The sequence below is a fragment of the Salvelinus alpinus genome, chromosome 1, assembly GCF_045679555.1.
Source record: "Salvelinus alpinus chromosome 1, SLU_Salpinus.1, whole genome shotgun sequence".
NCBI lineage: Eukaryota > Metazoa > Chordata > Actinopteri > Salmoniformes > Salmonidae > Salvelinus > Salvelinus alpinus.
The window spans coordinates 86,630,237-86,651,178 of record NC_092086.1 but is presented as its reverse complement, the minus strand read 5'-3'; the positions used below and the strand labels follow the sequence as shown (position 1 = coordinate 86,651,178).

General features: G+C 43.4%; 1 protein-coding gene across 9 annotated transcripts in view; it reads right to left on the bottom strand.

The window, feature by feature from the left end:
- The window catches only part of auts2a (activator of transcription and developmental regulator AUTS2 a), a 503,450-nt gene that overhangs the window by 301,994 nt on the left and 180,514 nt on the right, over nt 1-20,942 (bottom strand). The window contains exon 1 of one of the 9 annotated variants that reach the window (XM_071330280.1): nt 12,208-12,581. The exons of the other annotated variants lie outside the window; for them this stretch is intronic. Within the exon in view, the coding sequence (XP_071186381.1) occupies nt 12,208-12,255 (48 nt within the window). The 5' untranslated portion in view covers nt 12,256-12,581. Of the gene's footprint in view, nt 1-12,207; nt 12,582-20,942 lie in introns of those variants that run through there. 9 annotated transcript variants of the gene reach the window in all.

Here is a 20,942-nt window from a genome sequence, read left to right as displayed (position 1 = left end):
GCTACCCCCACAGTCCCCTCATCCAGACACAAGAGAAGAGAGAGAGAGAGAGAGAGAGAGAGAGAGAGAGAGAGAGAGAGAGAGAGAGAGAGAGAGAGAGAGAGAGAGAGAGAGAGAGAGAGAGAGAGAGAGAGAGAGAGAGAGAGAGAGAGAGAGAGAGAGACACACACAGAGGGCCAGGTGTAGAAGTGACAGCTCCTGCTTGTTCAACTGAGTGTGAGGTGTCCAGGCTGCCTGTCAATCTGACAGCTGAGAGAGAAGTTCTGGAGATGACAGCTCATCCCGTCCGCTCCACTCATTCTTCCTATCTCTCTCTCTCATTCTCCCCCCTCCCTTTCCACTCTCTCTCTCCCCTCTCTCTCTCTCGCTATTTCCCTCGCTCACACATGCCGCCAACCACGATGTGACTTTTGCAGCCTCAGCAGCTGCCACCCTTCCTACGCTGATCATCAAAAACTTAAGAGTGAGAGAGAGGAGACAACGAAAGAAAAACAATGTGTGTAAAACAGTGTAATCACTGTTTATTAGGGTGGCCTGGCCCTGTCATGTGGAAGGGGCCACAGCCACATATTAACGTGATAAGACAATTAAGACCATTATGGTATTACACTGCCTAATGTCATGAAGATCACAAATTACACTGTGCTGTGGAGGGAGAGAGGGGGCGAGAGAGAGAGGCAGAGAGGGAATGAAGAAGAAGAAATTCCACCATCGGCATTTCACCAACATTAAGCCAGCAGAAAATGGGGTTAATGATGTCAGCCAATTAACAAGCTGTGTGAATAAAAAACACAAAGGGTTATGGGGGAATAGCTAAGGAGAGCCGAGATGGTTTAACAAATGATACAACAGTAATCAACATAAGCCCAAGTAGGCCTACTCATTTTGAAAACTAACTACACACCAATTCAGACTCCCTATTTGCATTCATTTGAATTAAACGAACAGCAGGCAGAGAGATTTGTATCCACATTATTATCTGCAGTGGGTGCATTAGCCCAGCTCAATAATTCAAGCCATATGAATAGTGATCCGAGGTCTGCAAAACAATCCCATGAAATATACATCTCTCTGTCAACAGATAATAGTGGATTCTACACTTTCAAAGACCGCGTTCTCCTTTCATCCTGGCGAAGGAATGAGAAAAAAACAGAACACTGACTAATCAAAGAAACAATGCAGAAGACACCAGAACATCTGTACAATTAAAGGTTCACAGTGACGGTACACTTTGAGGACTACAAACAAATCCTCCCCAAAATAACTAACAAAACTAATGAATCCTACAGCGGACTGCTTTTCTCTCAGGCTGACAGGGAGAGGAGAGGTAGCAGAATCTGGAGGGAGCCTTCACAGCACCCAGACGGATGGATGGTCCGTTTCCTCCGCCGTGCCACAGAGAGAGAGGGAAGGAAAAAAACAGAAGGGAAATCTGTTTCCTGTCATCTCCCATCTTGTCAGTCTCTGTTCAGACATCTTGCATCTCCCCCACCAGCTGTTTACTGGCCAGGCTGACAGATGGCTCCCTCGCTTTGAAATAGTTATTTCTCTCTCTCTCTCTCTCTCTCTAAAAAGTTTTCGGCCTATGTCTGACCCTTGTGCAGTTTATGGACATGATTAAGCTGGCATGACACATGATAAGCAACTTGGAATATCGTTCTTCTTAGGACCTTCGTGAAAGGAAACAGTTATGTATGCAAATACTGTATTTGTGTGTGTGACTGATTCAGTGTGTGTGACTGATGCAGTGTGTGTGACTGATGCAGTGTGTGTGACTGATGCAGTGTGTGTGACTGATTCAGTGTGTGTGACTGATTCAGTGTGTGTGACTGATTCAGTGTGTGTCCAGAACTGTTCCAGCCATCCTGCCAAGTCAGACGGATATCCAGCCAAGCTTAGCTCAGAGGGCGACAGGGAAAAGCATAGGATTGTTCTCCGGATAATGCCAGCATAACCTGCTTTTGCCAAACAGTTACACAAGTTTTCATTCAGACAAAAAGCGATTGTTCGGTTTCCCTACCCTAGCAGTCTGTGAGCATCTATCCTCACACTGGTCTGCAGCATTCCCAACAATCTGACTGCCTGCCAGGGTGAGGTGATCCTGTGTGTGTGTGTGCGTGCTTGCCTGCGTGTGTGTTGTCTGAGACTACAGAGGACTCATTGAGCCCGGGTACAAGGGTATGCCCATGCAGGGTCAGAAGGCAGCTAAACTATGGGAACCATCTCAGTGTCCAGTCATCCGGCAGGAAGAAACCGGAGCTGAGCTCAGCCCAGAACCCAGCAACAGACAGCCGACGGAGCAGGCATTCCAATGGGAATATCACTGTAATGAGCTCCGAGACTGGTTCCGTTTGAAAAGACTGAACTGAGTGCTCCCTCTCTACCTGGCATACACCTTCACTGCAGCAGGCATAAACGTTTTTAAAATGGTTTAAGGGTTCTGTGATTTGAGACAGACAAAAAGGCATGCACACATTATATAGATATGGACTACAAATGTGCACATTGGTGGTCATTAAAGGTGAGATGTAGCAGGCAGTGTTAGAGGGACTGGCAATTCCCGGTTGTCTGGGCATGCTGTCAATCACCCTGTCATACTCTCTTAGCCCATGTCCCTGGTGGCTGCACTGAGGGCCCAGCCAATCTCGCCTCTGTCATTGCTCAGTGATCCACACTCAGTCCATCCACTCTCCTCCAGAGAGAGAGAGAGAGAGAGAGAGAGAGAGAGAGAGAGAGAGAGAGAGAGAGAGAGAGAGAGAGAGAGAGAGAGAGAGAGTGTGTTGCAGCAGAGCTGTTGTGTTTACATCCAGCAAATTAACACAAAAATGGCAGAGCGACATGTGATCCCGCTCTAAGCCCAGGCCAGACCCCTCCCCCCTGGGGCCGAGGAGGCCTGCAGCCCTCTCCATCTCACAGGAAGACAGGCCCACAGTACAGCAGAGAGGAGAAGACACCAGCATTACCAAACATGGCTCTCAGTCACACACAGATACCAGTGAGAATGGTGTGACCTAACCTCCTAGTGTAGTTCAGTACTCACTTAGGGAGACAGTCATTTGTCATCTGCAATGAAGGCTGCTGCTACTACTGTAGCTATGAACTTGAAGCTCAGACAACTTTGTCATATTATGAAACACATCATTGTAAACCAATGACATTGTGTAAGATCAGCTCTAAATCCATTGGTGGTCTGGAAGAGGCTGCTGTGAGTAAGCGATCTAATCTACAGTATGAATCTGATGGCTAAATATTGTCAAATACTGACAATGCTAATCAGCCAACCACTGCTAACCTTCACAATTGTGAATAACGTAAAACAACAATGCTCTGACGAAGGAGCTTGTGTGAACATGAAAGATTATTGAAGGGTTCTACTGTAAATGAACTTATTTGTATCACTTCACTACAAAACAAAAACTAAATCCTTAAATCCAGTTAGCTCAACTGTCAAAAATCAGCGTCGTTTCTAGAAAACACTGTTTCATCCCTGAGCTTATGTTGTCTGTCCTGTGGTAAGGCCTTTTGTTTGACAGATGTTTCCAGGCGATGTGCGATGCTTCCTCACTGTGTACTACACAGTACTGCCTTTGAAACATCTGGACCACTCTGGGACTTAACAGTAATCTCCTTGGCTAGCTACAGCCAGAAACACGGTCCTAGAATTTCAATAGTCTAAAATAAGTGTGCTGCTTTTCTGAAATGCTGTGTGCTATACCACAGAGGATAGGTCTGAGACGTTCTGTAAGCCTCTTACCAATTCTTCAGCTTTTAAGCAGAAATAAATTAAACTGGCTTGGCTAAACCGCTCCAATAAACTCTCATTAAATTCTGCCGAGCGTGGATTGGCTGGGATAAAGTTTCATACAGATAAACTCTTTCATTATTTGAGAAGTCAACTTTGTGTTTTTAGGGGGGGGTGTTGTACATTTTAGATGCTCTAAGCGAGGCATGCGAGTTATAAAGCAGAGAATGGCCAGTCATTAGTACCCGTTGTAGTGGAGGAGTTGCATTCTTGAAGAGTATATGGGCAATTCCATGCTTAGACTTTTCACTTAAAAAGGTATGCCAAACAACAGACATTGATTTAAAAGTTTAACAAACCATACAACTCTAAGCACAAGGACTACTTTTACACTGAACATTTTACAAAAATACATTTATTGCAAGAGCTGTGGCGATTTGGTAACAGAATTTTGGTAAAATATCCCTCCGTTTTTTGTATGACCACGTTTTCCCAAAATATATCCCCAAAAATATCTGCTCCGAATTATAATTTAAATACGTTTGCAGAAAGAATGGGGTGTCAGCTATGCCATGACACCTTGACTTTGGAAAAATATATTTTGGTATTTGATCTAGAGTATTTGAAGTGGATTTACACCCGTGAACAGAATTGCGGTAACAGAATTTCATCATGGGTCCCTGATCTGTACTACACAGAAATGCATAATTAATGGCTATGAATGTCATTCTCTTCATGGTGATGTATGCTAAATAGGTACACAAAAGGTAGAAATATGCAATATCCTCCTTTGCATGTTTGGGTATTATTCTACACAGTGGATATTATTGTAACTCTGCACACTTGAACCTGTATACGGGTTGAAAATGGCAGATTTGGAAACTGATAAGCCCCTAAATTGGAACACAGTGGCTGTACAGTAACATGCTATGAATGACGTCACAGCTCAGGGTCTGTGCCTGACAGCCCTTTACAGGTTTTGACTGACAGCCGTTCTGAACTCGAGCACCGCATCTGACAAGAAGTTTCCCCCATCCCTCACGTTAATTGTGGAATTTTTGCAAATTTGTTGATGTCCGAATGAGGGAAATGCTGTTAATTAAAAGGGATCGATGTATTTTGAAAGATGAGACGTTGAGGATTATAATAAATACCACTTTGATGTCAAACAAGCAAGCCAAACACCTGTGAGTCCAAATGTGCATTTCACATTTCCATATCATAAAACTCATATACAGTCATATACAGTGTCACCGTTTATGATCACTATGTTTGATGTACAGTTCTGAACAGAATGAACCAATGTTCGTCTATTACGAAGACAATTCGCCACACAACAAGCACCTGAATGCACTCATGACTCTTTTCTATGCTCACCAAAAATACAATATTTTTATCTGAATTGCTTGTGAAACCCTAACACTGTAAGATGGTATTTTAGAACTTAACGAATCATGTTGGCAATAGAACAAGCTTTCAAATGATGGCCACCTGATCCAGATCGTGATTTATAAAAGGTCATTTTTTGGATTGCTTAAACAACAACAGTAATTGTGTGATGGCGGTGATGCAGGGTTGTGTTCCAAACAAAACAACTACAAGAGTGCTAGCTCCTCAACGGCACAGCTAGGAGAGCTCAAAAAACAAACTTATAGCTGAAGACTCTTCTTTGAGTCATAAAAGTGCATTGAAATTATTTAGGAACTGTGTACACTTTGCAGAGGTGTGTGGCCACTTGGAGACACCAGTAGTGTATTTTCAACAAAAGCAGTGAAAAAGTACAGTAAATGTAAAACGCTAAATGTTTTCACACTTGCTTTGACCACCAGATGACAGAAAGAGAAAGAAAACAGTAATATACTTTCGAGTTTAACCACTTAATAATTCATGAACCAAATAGATATCAGTAAAAACACGACAACTAATTAGTAGGTCTACCTTTACTTGTTACTTCTGTGAGCTTTCATAATCCTCCCTCATGAGGGAGCGAAATCAGAAAATATCTTAAAGATATGTGGGTTTTTGGTAACCAGAAGGCCAGCATCCCGGAGTCGCCTCTTCACTATTGACGTTGAGACTGGTGTTTTGCGGGTACTATTTAATGAAGCTGCCAGTTGACGACTTGTGAGGCATCTGTTCTCAAACTAGACAATCTAATGTACTTGTCCTCTTGCTCAGAGATTTAAGGTAATCCCAGATCTCGTCTTTCACTGCTTATACTTCCATGGTCAGTAGACCCTGAGGGAGAGAGCCAGTCTCTCCATAATGGAGGACTGTCCAACTATAGTTCCAGCCCACACCCCACTTAGCGGTTGGTATTGTCATTATAGTTATGATGCTCTACCTCCCTGTATTCTCCAACCATCCAACTCGGCCTGGCACACTGGCAGTAAATACAGAGGAGGATAAATGAGATACATTCTCTGTAATTATCCACATTAGAGCTGGAACCATGATATTGCTGGGTTTTTCCAGGTAAGTAAAATAATTTTCCTCATCTGTGAAACAGCTCAGGGATGTGATTAAACCTAGAGAGGGAGGGATAATAGAGGTGTAATAAAGATTGAATAAGCTCAAATACAGCAAGCACCAAGCAGGGAACATCATCCAAACAAGGGCAGGTATAATGACTGCCCGAGAGAGAGCGAGAGAGAGCTCTTACTATAGTTACATATGGCTGTGGGTGTGTAACAATGAATTAGCCCAGTGTGAGTTAGAACAGGGCTCACTGCTCACTTTCTGTGGGCCCTGGCAGAAAGCAGTAGAGCCAGGCCTCTGCAGGGTCTAGCTCCACAGCAGCTCAAAGAAACACACAGAGAAAGGGAGAACAAAGAGCCCACACAGAGAATAGAGCTACAGTACTCTCCTTCCTTCCACCCCCTCAGCTCTGCGTCCACCAGCTAGCCCACCTCCCATCACTCCGTCCCCGTCTCACTCACCCCCCCACTCACTCACGTCAGAGTCCGGGGAGAGGAAAACAGACAGTTAGTCAAACTACAGTGCTGCTGCTGAACCTGCTTGTTTAAGGTCAATTCCTATAAACACCGCAAAGGCCGGCTGTCAATCAAACAGACCTTTCTGCAGGACAGACAGGTCAGCCAGGAGCAGGAGAGGCAGTGGCGGTTAAGTATTTTCTTCAACAGTCAATGCATGCGCACATGCCCACGCCCACAAACTCTCATGCTCATGCACACTACAAATACACAGTACAGTATAGTATACAGAAAGCAAAAACACAGAGCAATAGGACTTTTTTTTTAAATTGTTGAATATTTATATACTAAAACTCAATACGAGTAGGCTAAATTAGAGATCTCCACAATTCAATGAGTCCAGCAATCTGTCAAACTATGATATCTTTAATTCTACTCTCATGAAATATCTGATACATACAGTGCCTTCAGAAAGTATTCATACTCTTGATTAATTCCACGTTGTGTTGTGTTACAGCCTGAATTAAAAATGTAATACATATTTTTTTCACCCATCTACACACAACACCCCATAATGGCAAAGTGAAAACATGTTGGATTTTTTTGTTTCACATTTATTGAAAATGAAATAGAGAAATATCTAATTTACATAAGTATTTACACCCGAGTCAATACTTTGAAGCACCTTTGGCGGCGATTATTGCGTTGAGTCGTCTTGGGTATGTCTGTATCAGCTTCTCATATCTGGATTTGGGGATTTTCTCCCATTCTTCCTTGCAGATTTTCTCAAACTCTGTTATGTTAGTTGGGGAGCGGCAGAGAAAAGCAATCTTCAATCTTTCCACAGATTTTCAATGGGATTCAAGTCTGGGCTTTGGCTGGGCCACACAAGGACTTCAACATTATTGTTCTGATGCCGTTCCAGCGTTGCTCTGGCTGTATGCTTGGGGTCATTGTCCGGTTGGAATGTAAATCTTCGCCCTAGTCTAAGGTCATTTGCACTCTGTAGCAGATTCTCATCAAGGATTTGACAGTATTTAGCTCCATTCATTGTTCCCTCTATTCTTACCAGTCTCCCAGTCCATGTCACTGAATAGCATACCCATAGCATGATGCTGCCACCACCATGCTTCACGGTAGGGATGGTGTTAGACAAGTGATGAGCTGTGCCTGGTTGTCTCCAGACATAGTGCTTTGCATTCAGGCCAAATAGTTACAATTTTGTCTCATCAGACAACAGAATCTTTTGCCTTATGATCTCAGTCTTTCACATAATTTTTTACAAACTACAGGAGTGCTGTTCTGCCTGGCCACTCCCATAAAGTGGAAGTATAAGAGTGCAGCTTCTCTCATTCATTCATTTCCACTTTACCAGCCCTCCTTCCATTAGAGTCAGACAAAATAAAGTGTGAACATTTTTACTTCACAGTTGATTAAGGAAAGAGGTTGAAATGCCAGGATGCGAGACGGAAATAGACAAGACGAGATGCTCAGACTTCTGTACTGATATACAGTGCCGGCTCGATGCAGTCATCCGATTATGTTTCCCTTAACTAGTCTTCAGCATGGCGCAAGCAGAGTCTGTGCAGTGTAACGTTAAGGGCCGTGGTGAGAGGAGATGACCATGGTGGCGGTGAGGGTGGCAGTTCTGCCTGATTCCTCAGTCCAGTGTCTGTGTTCTTTTGCCCATCTTAATCTTTTATTATTATTGGCCAGTCTGAGATATGGCTTTTTCTTTGCAACTGCCTAGAAGGCCAGCATCCTGGAGTACCTCTCCACTGTTGATGATGAGACTGGTGTTTTGCGGGTACTATTTAATGAAGCTTCCAGTTGAGGACTTGTGAGTCTGTCTCAAACTAGACACTCTAATGTACTTGTCCTCTTGCTCAGTTGTGCACCGGGGCCTCCCATTCCTCTTTCTATTCTGGTTAGAGCCAGTTTGCTCTGTTTTGTGAAGGAAGTAGTACACAGCGTTGTACTAGATCTTCGGTTTCTTGGCAATTTCTCGCGTGGAATGGCCTTCATTTCTCAGAACAAGAATAGACTGACGAGTTTCAGAAGAAAGTCTTTGTTTCTGGTCCTTTTGAGCCTGAAATCGAACCCACAAATGCTGATGCTACAGATACTCAACTAGTCGAAGGAAGGCCAGTTTTATTGCTTCTTTAATCAGAACAACAGTTTTCAGCTGTGCTAACATAATTGCAAAAGGGTTTTCTAATGATCAATTAGCCTTTTAAAAGGATCAACTTGGATTAGCTAACACAACGTGCCATTGGAACACAGGAGTGATGGTTGCTGATAATGGGCCTCTGTACGCCTATGTAGATATTCCATTACAAATCTGCCGTTTCCGGCTACAATAGTCATTTACAACATTAACAATGTCTGCACTGTATTTCTGATCAATTTTATGTTATTTTAATAGACAAAAAAAATGCTTTTCTTTCAAAAACACGGACATTTCTAAGTGACCCCAAACCTTTGAACGGTAGTGTATATACAGTACCAGTCAAAAGTTTGGACACACCTACTCATTCCAGAGTTTTTCTTTATTGCTACTATTTTCGACATTGTTGAATAATAGTGAAGACATCAAAACTATGAAATAAAACATATGGAATCATGTAGTAACCAAAAAAGGTTATTCAAAGTAGCCACCCTTTGCCTTGATGACAGCTTTGCAGATTCTTGACATTCTCTCAACCAGCTTCACCTGGAATGCTTTTCCAACAGTCTTGAAGGAGTTCCCACATACAGTTGAAGTCAGAAGTTTACATTCACTTCTGTTGGAGTCATTAAAACAAATTTTTCAACCACTCCACAAAATTCTTGTTAACAAACTATAGTTTTGGCAAGTCGGTTAGGACATCTACTTTGTGCATGACAAGTAATTTTTAAAACAATTGTTTACAGACAGATTATTTCACTTATAATTCACTATATCACAATTCCAGTGGGTCAGAAGTTTACATACACTAAGTTGACTGTGCCTTTAAACAGCTTGGAAAATTCCAGAAAATTATGTCATGGCTTTAGAAGCTTCTGATCGACTGAATGACATCATTTGAGTCAATTGGAGGTGTACCTGTGGATGTATTTCAAGGCCTACCTTCAAACTCAGTGCCTCTTTGCTTGACATCATGGGAAAATCTAAAGAAATCAGCCAAGACCTCAGAAAAAGATTGTGGACCTCCACAAGTCTGGTTCATCAAACGCCTGAAAGTACCACGTTCATCTGTACAAACAATAGTACGCAAGTATAAACACCATGGGACCACGCAGCCATCATACCGCTCAGGAAGGAGACGCGTTCTGTCTCCTAGAGATGAACGTACTTTGGTGTGAAAAGTGCAAATCAATCCCAGAACAACAGCAAATGACCTTGTGAAGATGCTGGAGGAAACAGGTACAAAAGTATCTATATCCACAGTAAAACGAGTCTTATATCGACATAACCTGAAAGGCCACTTAGCAAGGAAGAAGCCACTGCTCCAAAAAAGTCAGACTACGGATTGCAACTGCATATGGCGACAAAGATCGTACATTTTGGAGAAATGTCCTCTGGTCTGATGAAACAAAAATAGAACTGTTTGGCCATAATGACCATCGTTATGTTTGGAGGAAAAAGGGGGAGGCTTGCAAGCCGAAGAACACCATCCCAACCGTGAAGCACGGGGGTGGCAACATCATGTTGTGGGGGTGCTTTGCTGCAGGAGGGATTGGTGTACTTCACAAAATAGATGGCATCTTGAGGCAGGAAAATTATGTGGATATATTGAAGCAACATCTCAAGACATCAGTCAGAAAGTTAAAGCTTGGTCGCAAATGGGTCTTCCAAATGGACAATGACCCCAAGCATACTTCCAAAGTTGTGGCAAAATGGCTTAAGGACAACAAAGTCAAGGTATTGGAGTGGCCATCACAAAGCCCTGACCTCAATCCTATAGAAAGTTGTGGGCAGAACTGAAAAACCGTGTGTGAGCAAGGAGGCCTACAAACCTGACTCGGTTACACCAGCTCTGTCAGGAGGAATGGGCCAAAATTCACCCAACTTATTGTGGGAAGCTTGTGGAAGGCTACCCAAAACATTTGACCCAAGTTAAACAATTTAAAGGCAATGCTACCAAATACTAATTGAGTGTATGTAAACTTCTGACCTACTGGGAATGTGATGAAAGAAATAAAAGCCGAAATAAATCATTCTCTCTATTATTATTCTGACATTTCACATTCTTAAAATAAAGTGGTGATCCTAACTGACGCAAGACAGGGCATTTTTACTGAGTTTAAATGTATTTGGCTAAGGTGTATGTAAACATCCGACTTCAACTGTATGCTGAGCACTTGTTGGCTGCTTTTCCTTCACTCTGCGGTCCAACTCATCCCAAACCATCTCTCCCCAAATTCAATCTTGTCTAATTGCTGCAACTCCCCAACAGGCTTGGGAGGCGAAGATCAAGTCATGCATCCTCTAAAACATGACCCGCAAAACTGTGCTTCTTAACACCCGCCCGCTTAACCCGGAAGACAGCTGCACCAATGTGTCGGAGGAAACACTGTTGAACTGACGACCGAGGTCAGCCTGCCGGCACCAGGCCTGCCACATGAAGTCACTAAAGCACAATGAGCCAAGTAAAGCCCCCCGGCCAAACCCTCCCCTAACCCAGATGACGCTGGGCCAATTGTGCGGCGCCCTATGGGACTCCCGATCACAGCCGGTTGTGATACCGCCCGGGATCGAACCCAGATCTGTAGTGACGCCTCCAGCACTGTGATGCAGTGACTTAGACTGCTGCACCACTCTGGAGGCCCATCTTTCTAGATTTCTAATGGATATTTCCATCTCTGTCCATGAAACCACTTGCATGTAGAATGGTATTTTCGGCAATATCCTTTGTTCTTAACTGACTTGCCTAGTTAAATAAAGGTTAAATAAATAAATAAAAAATATATTAATTGATATGGCGTATACCTCCACTACACTACTTTGATACGTATCAGTGGGTATTAAGAAGTGAGTATATGCAATGCCCACTGAAAAATAAGTGGGTTTATGAGAGATTGAAATTGGATGAAAGTGGAATCAATATAAATAAATACAATTCAAGCTATGGACACATATCTCAAGCCAAAATTCCTGTGGGCAAAATTCCATAAACCATATCCCTATTTAGCCACACTTTTCACGTTTCCTAACATGTTAAAATCTGAATTTAAAACACAGCCTTGACAGAGACACTGAAAAAACGATAGAATATTCATGGTCTGAAAATGCTGGTAAGACATTATGTTGAATAAAGTATGAGCAACTTAAATAATAAAGACATTCCTCTCCCCTGTGTTGTCAAAGCAGGATTGTCAGCAACAACAAAGTGTGCCAAACATCCCACTAGGGACATAAGTTATGGCTATATGCTAAAGGTCAAAAGCTAAGGCTATGTCTCAAATGGTACTCTTTTCCCTATATAGTGCACTACATTTGGCCAGAGGCCAATAGGAAGAAAACCAGAAACCAACAGCTCATCAACTTACCTTTTCATTGTATTTGAACTTGACATAGAACCAACTGGACTTGATCATCCTGCCTCCTCCGTCTGCTGTCCCTGGATGATTCAGTGTGCCGACGGGAAGGGAACAAGTCAATAAGTATTTTCCAAAAGGAATCACACAGCAACAGCGACACAATAAGTCACACAGCTAGAAAACAGCCAAAGCACCAGCTTCTTCTTTCTCCTGCTGTTCTTTATCCTCTATGCTTCCCCCGTCTCTCTCGCTCCCTTTCTCTCTCTCTGGTGTGGTGTGCACGGTATGCAGTGAGTGTGTGTGGTGCAGCAGGCTTGGCAGGCTGACAGGACCTCTCCTCAGATGGACTTCAGCTGTGTTCATCACTAGTAGCAGATGGCAGTAAGAAGGGCGTTCTGTCCTATTCCTGTCCTCGACTCTGACTACATACATTAATGTACCAACCTCCTCCTCTCTGCCCAACCCCTCTCCCCCTCTCTCTCTCTCCCTCCCATCTCTCTCTCTCTCTCTCCCCCCTCTCTCTCCCTCCCCTCAACCTCTTAATCTTCCCTCTTCATTCAACATATTTTTTTCTCTCTCCTTGGCTCACTGTTTTATGCCCTATGTAACAGAGCTCTTTCTTTCTAACCTCATTAAAGCCCTTTCTTGATCTTTCCCTGTAGTTGCTGCACTCTTCATATGAATAAAGTATAGTATCTTTGTGATTTCTCCATAGATCTCTAGCAAGGCATTTTACATTTGTTTCCACAAAAAAAAAAAAGCTGACCCCGTTTAGTCGACTGGTCGATTGTTTGGTCGATAGACTGTTGGTCGACCAAGATTTCTTTAGTCGAGCAGTCACAATTATTTATACATTTTTCATGGTGCACAAGACATGTGTCTGATTTGCACCTGTCTGAGTGGACTAATCCATTATCAAGGATCTCTCTGTACTTTGCACTGTTCATCTGTCCCTCGATCCTGACTAGTCTCCCAGTCCCTGCCGCTGAAAACAGCATGATGGTGCCACCACCATGCTTCACCGTAGGGATGGTGCCACCACCATGCTTCACCGTAGGGATGGTGCAAGGTTTCCTCTAAACGTGACGCTTGTTATTCAGGTCAAGGAGTTCAACCTTGGTTTCATCAGACCAGAAAATCTTGTTTCTTATGGCATGAGTACTCCAAGCGGGCTGACATGTGCGTTTTACTGAATATGTACTGTTGGACGCAGTTGTTCAGTAGTCTGAATTAGGGCTGTCCCCGACAAAAGCAAATCTTGGTCGACCGAGAGTCGTCCTGTTCTCACCGACCAATCGATTGGTCGAAATGTTTAAACTTATTTTTCCATGTATACTGTAGACAGACACACCCTAAGTATTTGAATAAAATCAACTACATACAGTACATTCGGAAAGTATTTAGACCCCTTGACTTTTTCCACATTTTGTTACGTTACAGCCTTATTTTAAAATGTATTAAATATCTACACACAATACCTCATAATGGCAAAGCGAAAACAGGATTTTAGAAATTTTATCAGATGTATTAAACATAAAAAACAGAAATACCATATTTACACAAGTATTCAGACCCTTTGCTATGAGACTCGAAATTGAACTCAGGTTTACATTGATCATCCTTGAGATGTTTCTACAACTTGGACTCTACCTGTGGTAAACTCAATTGATTGGACATGATTTGTGAAGGCACACACCTTTCTATATAAGGACCCACAGTTGACAGTGCATGTCAGGTCAAAAACCAAGCCATGAGGTCGAAAGAATTGTCTGTAGAGCTCCGAGACAGGATTTTGTTGAGGCACAGATCTGGGGAAGGGTACCAAAGAATTTCTGCAGCATTGAAGATCCTCAAGAACACAGTGGCCTTCATCATTCTTGAATTGAAGAAGTTTGGAACCACCAAATATCTTCCTAATGCTGCCGGGCGGCCAAACCGAGCAATTGGGAGAGAAGGACCTTGGTCAGGGAGGTGACCAAGAATCCGATGGTCACTCTGACAGAGCTCCAGAGGTCTTCTGAACCTTTCAGAAGGACAACCATCTCTGCAGTACCCCACCAATCAGGCCTTTATGGTAGAGTGGCCAGACAGAAGCCACTCCTCAGTCAAAGGCTGTCATGGACATATCAGATCAGATTAAGCTAAACTTTGATCCTCCAGACTCGTTCTTATAATTTAAACTTTCAAAAAGTCAAAAGGAAAAGTCATTATTGCTCTACTGTCCACTATGCCATCTTCAAACACCATACAAGCATTGAGGGAATGGGTTATGACGAGCCAGCCCCACTAGTCTTCTCTATACTGTAGTGGAAGAGAAGAAGAAGTCTAAAAATGGCCACATACACATAGCTCAGATGGGGTCAGCGGGCCACCCTGGTTGTGTTTACATTCTGTCAATCTCCTTAGTAGCACATCAGGTCAGGATCACACACACACACTGCTGCTTGTGTATAGAATTATGTCATCTGGGACAGTGGTGTGAAATATCTGCCAGAGCTATAATAGGGTCCTTTATCCCAGAGGAATTATCCACATTTTGCAACCCAACATGAAACAGCAACAACTCTGTTGAAAAGCAATCCATCCATCGCTACACAGAAACAGCTTATGTTGCTACAAACATGATGAATGAATCATAACCAAAATGAGTTACTATCCACGGAGAACCAGAGAGGCATTATTTGGGACAAGATAGAATGCATTGCAGTGAAAGACAGTACATGGTATATTATTGTAAAGCAGTTTCAAGTTCTCAGGTATAAAAGCCAAATATAAATTGCAATGTTGTAAAGAAAAGCCTAACAATGTGTTATATGTTACAGCAATAAGCACACTCAGACCCAAAATGTGGGTTCATTTGGGGCAATACCCTCACCAGGCTCCAACGTTTAAAGACAAATTCATCTTCAAGGGACTAATTTTCTCTCCAGACTGCAAAAACAAACAAACGAAGCGTAAACACATGTGAACCATACACACGGGTTGGGTTCCATTTCAAGGCCTACGCAGCGAATTCTTGTCAGGTGGGCTTATGTCATCACTGGGGATGTTATAAACACAGTAAAACACAATCTGCACATTTATACAGGGGGAGGGGTGTGAGTATAACCCCAGGACCCCCTCAGGCTGTGCTGTATTGGCTCCTCATCCAGACCTCGTGTCGTGCACAGGGAGTCCACGGTGCCTGTAATGCTTAGTGACAGTCTGCCTGCCTCCCTGCCCGCTCCCTTCCCACATACACATGCACACGCTTGGCTATATGCCCAGCGGCCAGCACTGTGCCTGAATCACCACAGAACAGCAAAACCCACAGCACCCCAATCCATCCACAGCCTGGTGTGCATTAGCAAGAGACTAGAGCATGATGCACAACAACAACAGAGAGAGAGAGAAAACACAGAGCGTGGACCATGCTGTTAGTCTGCGTTAGTGTGTAGAATAGTTTTACTCTGTTAGTGCGTGTGAGGGTAATGAGCATTTGCTGTAGATATCAAAAGGTTATCTACTGCCGCTTTGGGATTTTATCTTACCAATTAAACACATCATGAAATAAGATCATTAAAATTGAATTTAGTAGAGTAGAATCATGTGAGAAAGAACAGAACATTGTTTAATGCATGGCTCAGTACACCGGGCACTACAGTACACTGCTGCCTGATGGGGTATGAGAAGAGGACAATCTAAACCCTGGCAAAATCATGCCATTCAATGCTATGAGAAGTATGTTTTCTTTCTCATCTGTTCCCTGTTAAATGCCTTCATCCCAGAGGAACCAAGGAGAGGAGCTGCTTAGAAGGCTGAGAGAGAAGGCCCCAAGCTGCCTGCCTAACTATACAGATGCTTCCCAGCTGGAGGCACACAATGTCCTGCAGTGGGAGAGAGAAAGAGAGAGCACAATCTCCTGGAGAGTGTGTGTAGTGTGTGGTGTGTGGTGTGTGGTGTGTGTGTGTGTGTGTGTGTGTGTGTGTGTGTGTGTGTGTGTGTGTGTGTGTGTGTGTATGCCTCCCCAGTCCCCACACACTCAGCCAGCGCCTTGGGCGTACTAACAGGATTATACAGGGGGGGGGGGGGGGGGGGGGGGGGGGTGAGCGTCGCTCTCCTCTCCTTTCTCAGCTACATCAGCCCAGATGTTCCAGAGTCCTCCACTACAAAGCCTGAGCCCCGGCTCCAATTTTCCGCTAAACCTGCTGCCTGCCGTGGAAGACGACGAAGAAGAAGAAAAAAGCCTCTTCCTCCAACCCAAAGCCCCTCATGCACAAACTTCCCCTTCACTTCCCTAAATGCTTTTAGTGGTTCCTTTAATCTTTTAAGCTCTCTGGGGACTAATGTAGCGGTACTCTATCGAAAGTAACATATCCTCTTACATAATCAAGCCGGGGGAAAAAGAGAAGGGGAGAGAGAAAAAGACAGAGGAAGAAGGGATTTCTTCAAACGCACAACACTACAACACACATTTGCTACATTTCCGATTCCTTCCTCTGCGGCCGCCCAGGGCTGTTACCTGGCTTGTCGATGGTTAGTGGCGATACACAGAGATATTCATTAAGAATCATTGTGAGAGTGCAGAGCTTAAGCGTGCATGTTAAGCAGAGCGTGCATGTTAAGCAGGTCCAGACCCAACTCTCTCCGACGGAGCTATTTAATGTAGCTGCACGCACCGGGAGGAAGTGGCCTGCTATGGTATGGCAGGGCACGGGATGAGGTTATGTTGTTTCCTCTCTTCCAATTCTTTCCTTCCCCTCCCCAGGCTCTCACTTGGCTCACTGCACAAAGGGCTCTTCCTGCTACTACTGATATTAGCGTACTGCAGCCCCTCTCTGATGGCTAGATAACAGGGAGAGACAAGGGACTGAGCCAGAGACAGGGCCCACTCAGAAAATCTAGTTATACCCCTGTCCTCTCTTCTAACGTAGAGGATTAGGGCATGAGTCTGCTCTGGCAAAGACCACTTGCTGTAAGCACTGGCATTAAGCTTCTTGAGGTTTCCTCTTCTGGGTAAAGCCCACTGAGGCTGTAGAGAGAGAGCATTACTAACATGGTGGTGGACTATCCCTAAACAGGAAAGGACAACAAAACACAAATCACTAGAAGACTGGCTCTGACTAGATCAGCAGAAAGAATCTGCAGTATCCATAGTGGTTGTGCATCTTCACCATAGAATCAGCGCACCCTTGTCTGCCATGATGTCCCCATCTGCTTCAACCTGAGTGCTTGGCCCTGTGCTCCAGTCCATGCTGCTCTGTGCCGTGTCCTGCTGTGCCACCCTGGCTTGCACGATGATAGTGACCTGTCCTGACTCCGGTCAGAGAGGCAGCAGTGCAGTGAGCCATGGCGTGAGGCTGTCTGCCCTCCTGCCAGAGAGCAGTTGGTACCAGCTCTGGTAATGGTACTGCTTCCCCTGCCTCCCAGTCTCACATTTGACTGAGCGAGCGGATGTCGTGACTGAAAGAAAGTGTTACACAATCGACAATCGCTGTAACTGCTCTAACGATGCCAGGGTCTGTGTGTGTGTGTGTGTGTGTGTGTGTGTGTGTGTGTGTGTGTGTGTGTGTGTGTGTGTGTGTGTGTGTGTGTGTGTGTGTGTGTGTGTGTGTGTGTGTGTGTGTGTGTGTGTGTGTGTGTGTGTGTGTGTGTGTGTGTGTGTGTTTGGGCAGATAGCACACTCAAATGTGTGCTCTAAGGTGGGAGCGGAGGGCAAATAGACTGTAAGTGATGTGAGCTTGGCTCAGTCTCTGGGAAAATGTATCCTATTCATGTTTAGTTGAGTGGGCAAGACACTCTTGGCCCTCTGGAGCTGTGAAAATGTCATGCTCTGCTCCCCTTCTCAGTTCTCACACAACCAACCACTGCTAAGGAACAGCCCCTAGAGCTCTGAGATCTACATTCACTTAAATCAAACCTAGCTTCATTAGCATATCATAGTATAATGATGATTATTAATCACAAAATAACACCACTACATTGAAACATTCAGGAGATAAAGGTGCTCAAAGTTGACACATTTTGCATGCCCCACCATACCATGAGATATCCATGTCCTCATCACTGGACAATATAAATGGTTAAGTTTGATATCCTTTAAAAGCTCACAAACAGGGTTGTCAAAATATTGTATTAGTTCTTTAAGAAAATATACAATTTAACCTTTAACGTAAATGATCTAAAAACAAAAGTCCAATTTCTTTCATATTCGCATAACGTTGTAGCTTAGACCCTATTACACATCATCTGAGGTGTTTGTGTTGTGCCCGTCATCGATTGAACATGCTCTTGAATATAGGGTGGGTGTCATTTAAATTATAGAAATATAATTCATAGAATGAACTACCACAAAGACGACTGCCAGTCCACCCACTGCTGAATATGAACTTAAATGGCCATCCCTATTCTATTATCTATCATTTCTTATGGGGGATTGACAGTATAATTTAAAACAACAGATTTTCCCATTCAAGTCGACATTCTTGAATTTGTGGCACTCCAACCATATTTTATGGTACCAATTGAAAGTTAAAATGTACATTTTATTCCCACAATTTTTTTAGTATATTTATCAGCATGACACCCACCCTGTATTAAAGAGCATGTTGTGTCTCACATGCTGGCGGGCACATTTGGGAATATGATTTTTATATTTATTTTATGTGTTTTTAGGTAACTGACGTCAAAGGTTAAAAAATTACAATTTCTATTTTTCTCCAGAAATGAACAAATAGTTTGACAACCCTGTTTGTAAGCTTTTAAACGATATCAATCTCAACCGTATATTTTCCAGTGATGAAGACAGATGTCCCATGGTATGGTGGGGTATAAATAAATAAATAATACATAAATAAACTAAACATGGTGGAGTAGGCTTTGAGACTTTGAGCACCTTTATCTCTTGGCATTCAGGTCCAAAGTAACTTTCTGAGCACTTATACAATGGGCAAATATACAGTAAATTCGAATATTATTCAGGCCACTTGACTTTTTCCACATTCTCTTAAGTTACAGCCTTATTCTAAAATGTTTCCCCCAAAAATGTCCACTCGTCAATCTACACACAATACCCCATAATCATGAAGCAAAAAACACGTTTTTTGAATTTTTGCAAATGTATTCAAAACAAAAAACAGAAATACCTTATTTACGTAAGTATTCCGACCCTTTGCTATGATACTCGAAATTGAGTTCAGGTGTATCCTGTTTCTATTGATCATTCTTGAGATGTTTCTACAACTTGATTGGAGTCCACCTGTGGTAAATCCAATTGATTGGACATGATTTGGAGAGGCACACACCTGTCTATATAAGGTCTCACAGTAGACAGTGCATGTCAGAGAAAAAAACAAGCCATGAGGTCGAAGAGCTCCGAGACAGGATTGTGTCAAGGCACAAAACATTTCTCCAGCGTTGAAGGTCCCCAGGAGCACAGCAGCCGCCATCATTCTTAAATGAAAGACGTTTGTAACCACCAAGGCTCTTCCTAGAGCTGGCCACCCGGCCGAACTGAGCAATCAGGGGAGAATGGCCTTTGTCAGGGAGGTGACCAAGAAACCGATGGTCACTCTGACAGAGCTCCAGAGTTCCTCTGTGGAGATGGGAGAACCTTCCAGAAGGACAACCATCTCTGCAGCACTCCACCAATCAGGTATTTATGGTGGAGTGGCCAGACTGAAGCCACTCCTTAGATAAAGGCTCCTAAAGTCTCTCAGACCATGAGAAACAAGAATCTCTGGTCTGATGAAACGAAGATTGAACTCTTTGGCCTGAATGCCAAGCGTCATGTCTGGAGGAAACCTGACACCATCCCTACGGTGAAGAATGGTGGTGGCAGCATCATGCTGTGAGGATGTTTTTCAGTGGCAGGGACTGGGAGACTAGTCAGGATCGAGGGAAAGATGAACGGAGCGAAGTACAGAGAGATCCTTGATGAAAACCTGCTCCAGAGCCCTAAAGTACCTCATACTGGGGCAAAAGTCCACATTCCAACAGGACAACTAGGCACACAGCCAAGACAACGCAGCAGTGGCTTGGGTACAAGTCTCTGAATGTCCTTGAGTGGCCCAGCCAGAGCCCGGACATGAACCCGATCTAACATCTCTGGAGAGACCTGAAAATAGCTGTACAGCGACGCTCCCCATCCAACCTGACAGAGCGTGAGAGGATCTGCAGAGAAGAATGGGAGAAACTCCCCAAATACATGTGTGCCAAGCTTGTAGCGTCATACCCAACAAGACTCAAGGCTTTAATCGCTGCCAAAGGTGCTTCAACAAAGTACTGAGTAAAGGGTCTGAATACTTATGTAATTGTGATATTTCCGTTTTTTATTTTCAATAAACTTGCAAAAATTCTACAAACAGTTTTTGCTTTGTCATTCTAGGGTATTGTGTGTAGATTGATGAGGGGAAAAAACTATTTAATCAATTTTAGAATAAGGCTGTAACGTAACAAAATGTGGAAAAAGTCAAGGGGTCTGAACACTTTCCGAATGCACTGTATATGGAGGGTTTTGTTCAAATCAAAAGGGCTACTGTCAAAAAGGGATTGAATTTAAATGGATTTACCCTACTGTCTTACTATCAGTATCCTTTCCTTACACTTCCTTTACATGTAAAAAAAAAACAAGGCAACAGTTAACACGTTTCCCCCACGAATGATGCAGCTCCCTCCTTGGCCCAATTAGTGATAACAATTCAACCTCAAATGGGACAGGAGATTTTCTTGTTCAATGTTTGGAATTTCAGTTGATTACTATAGCA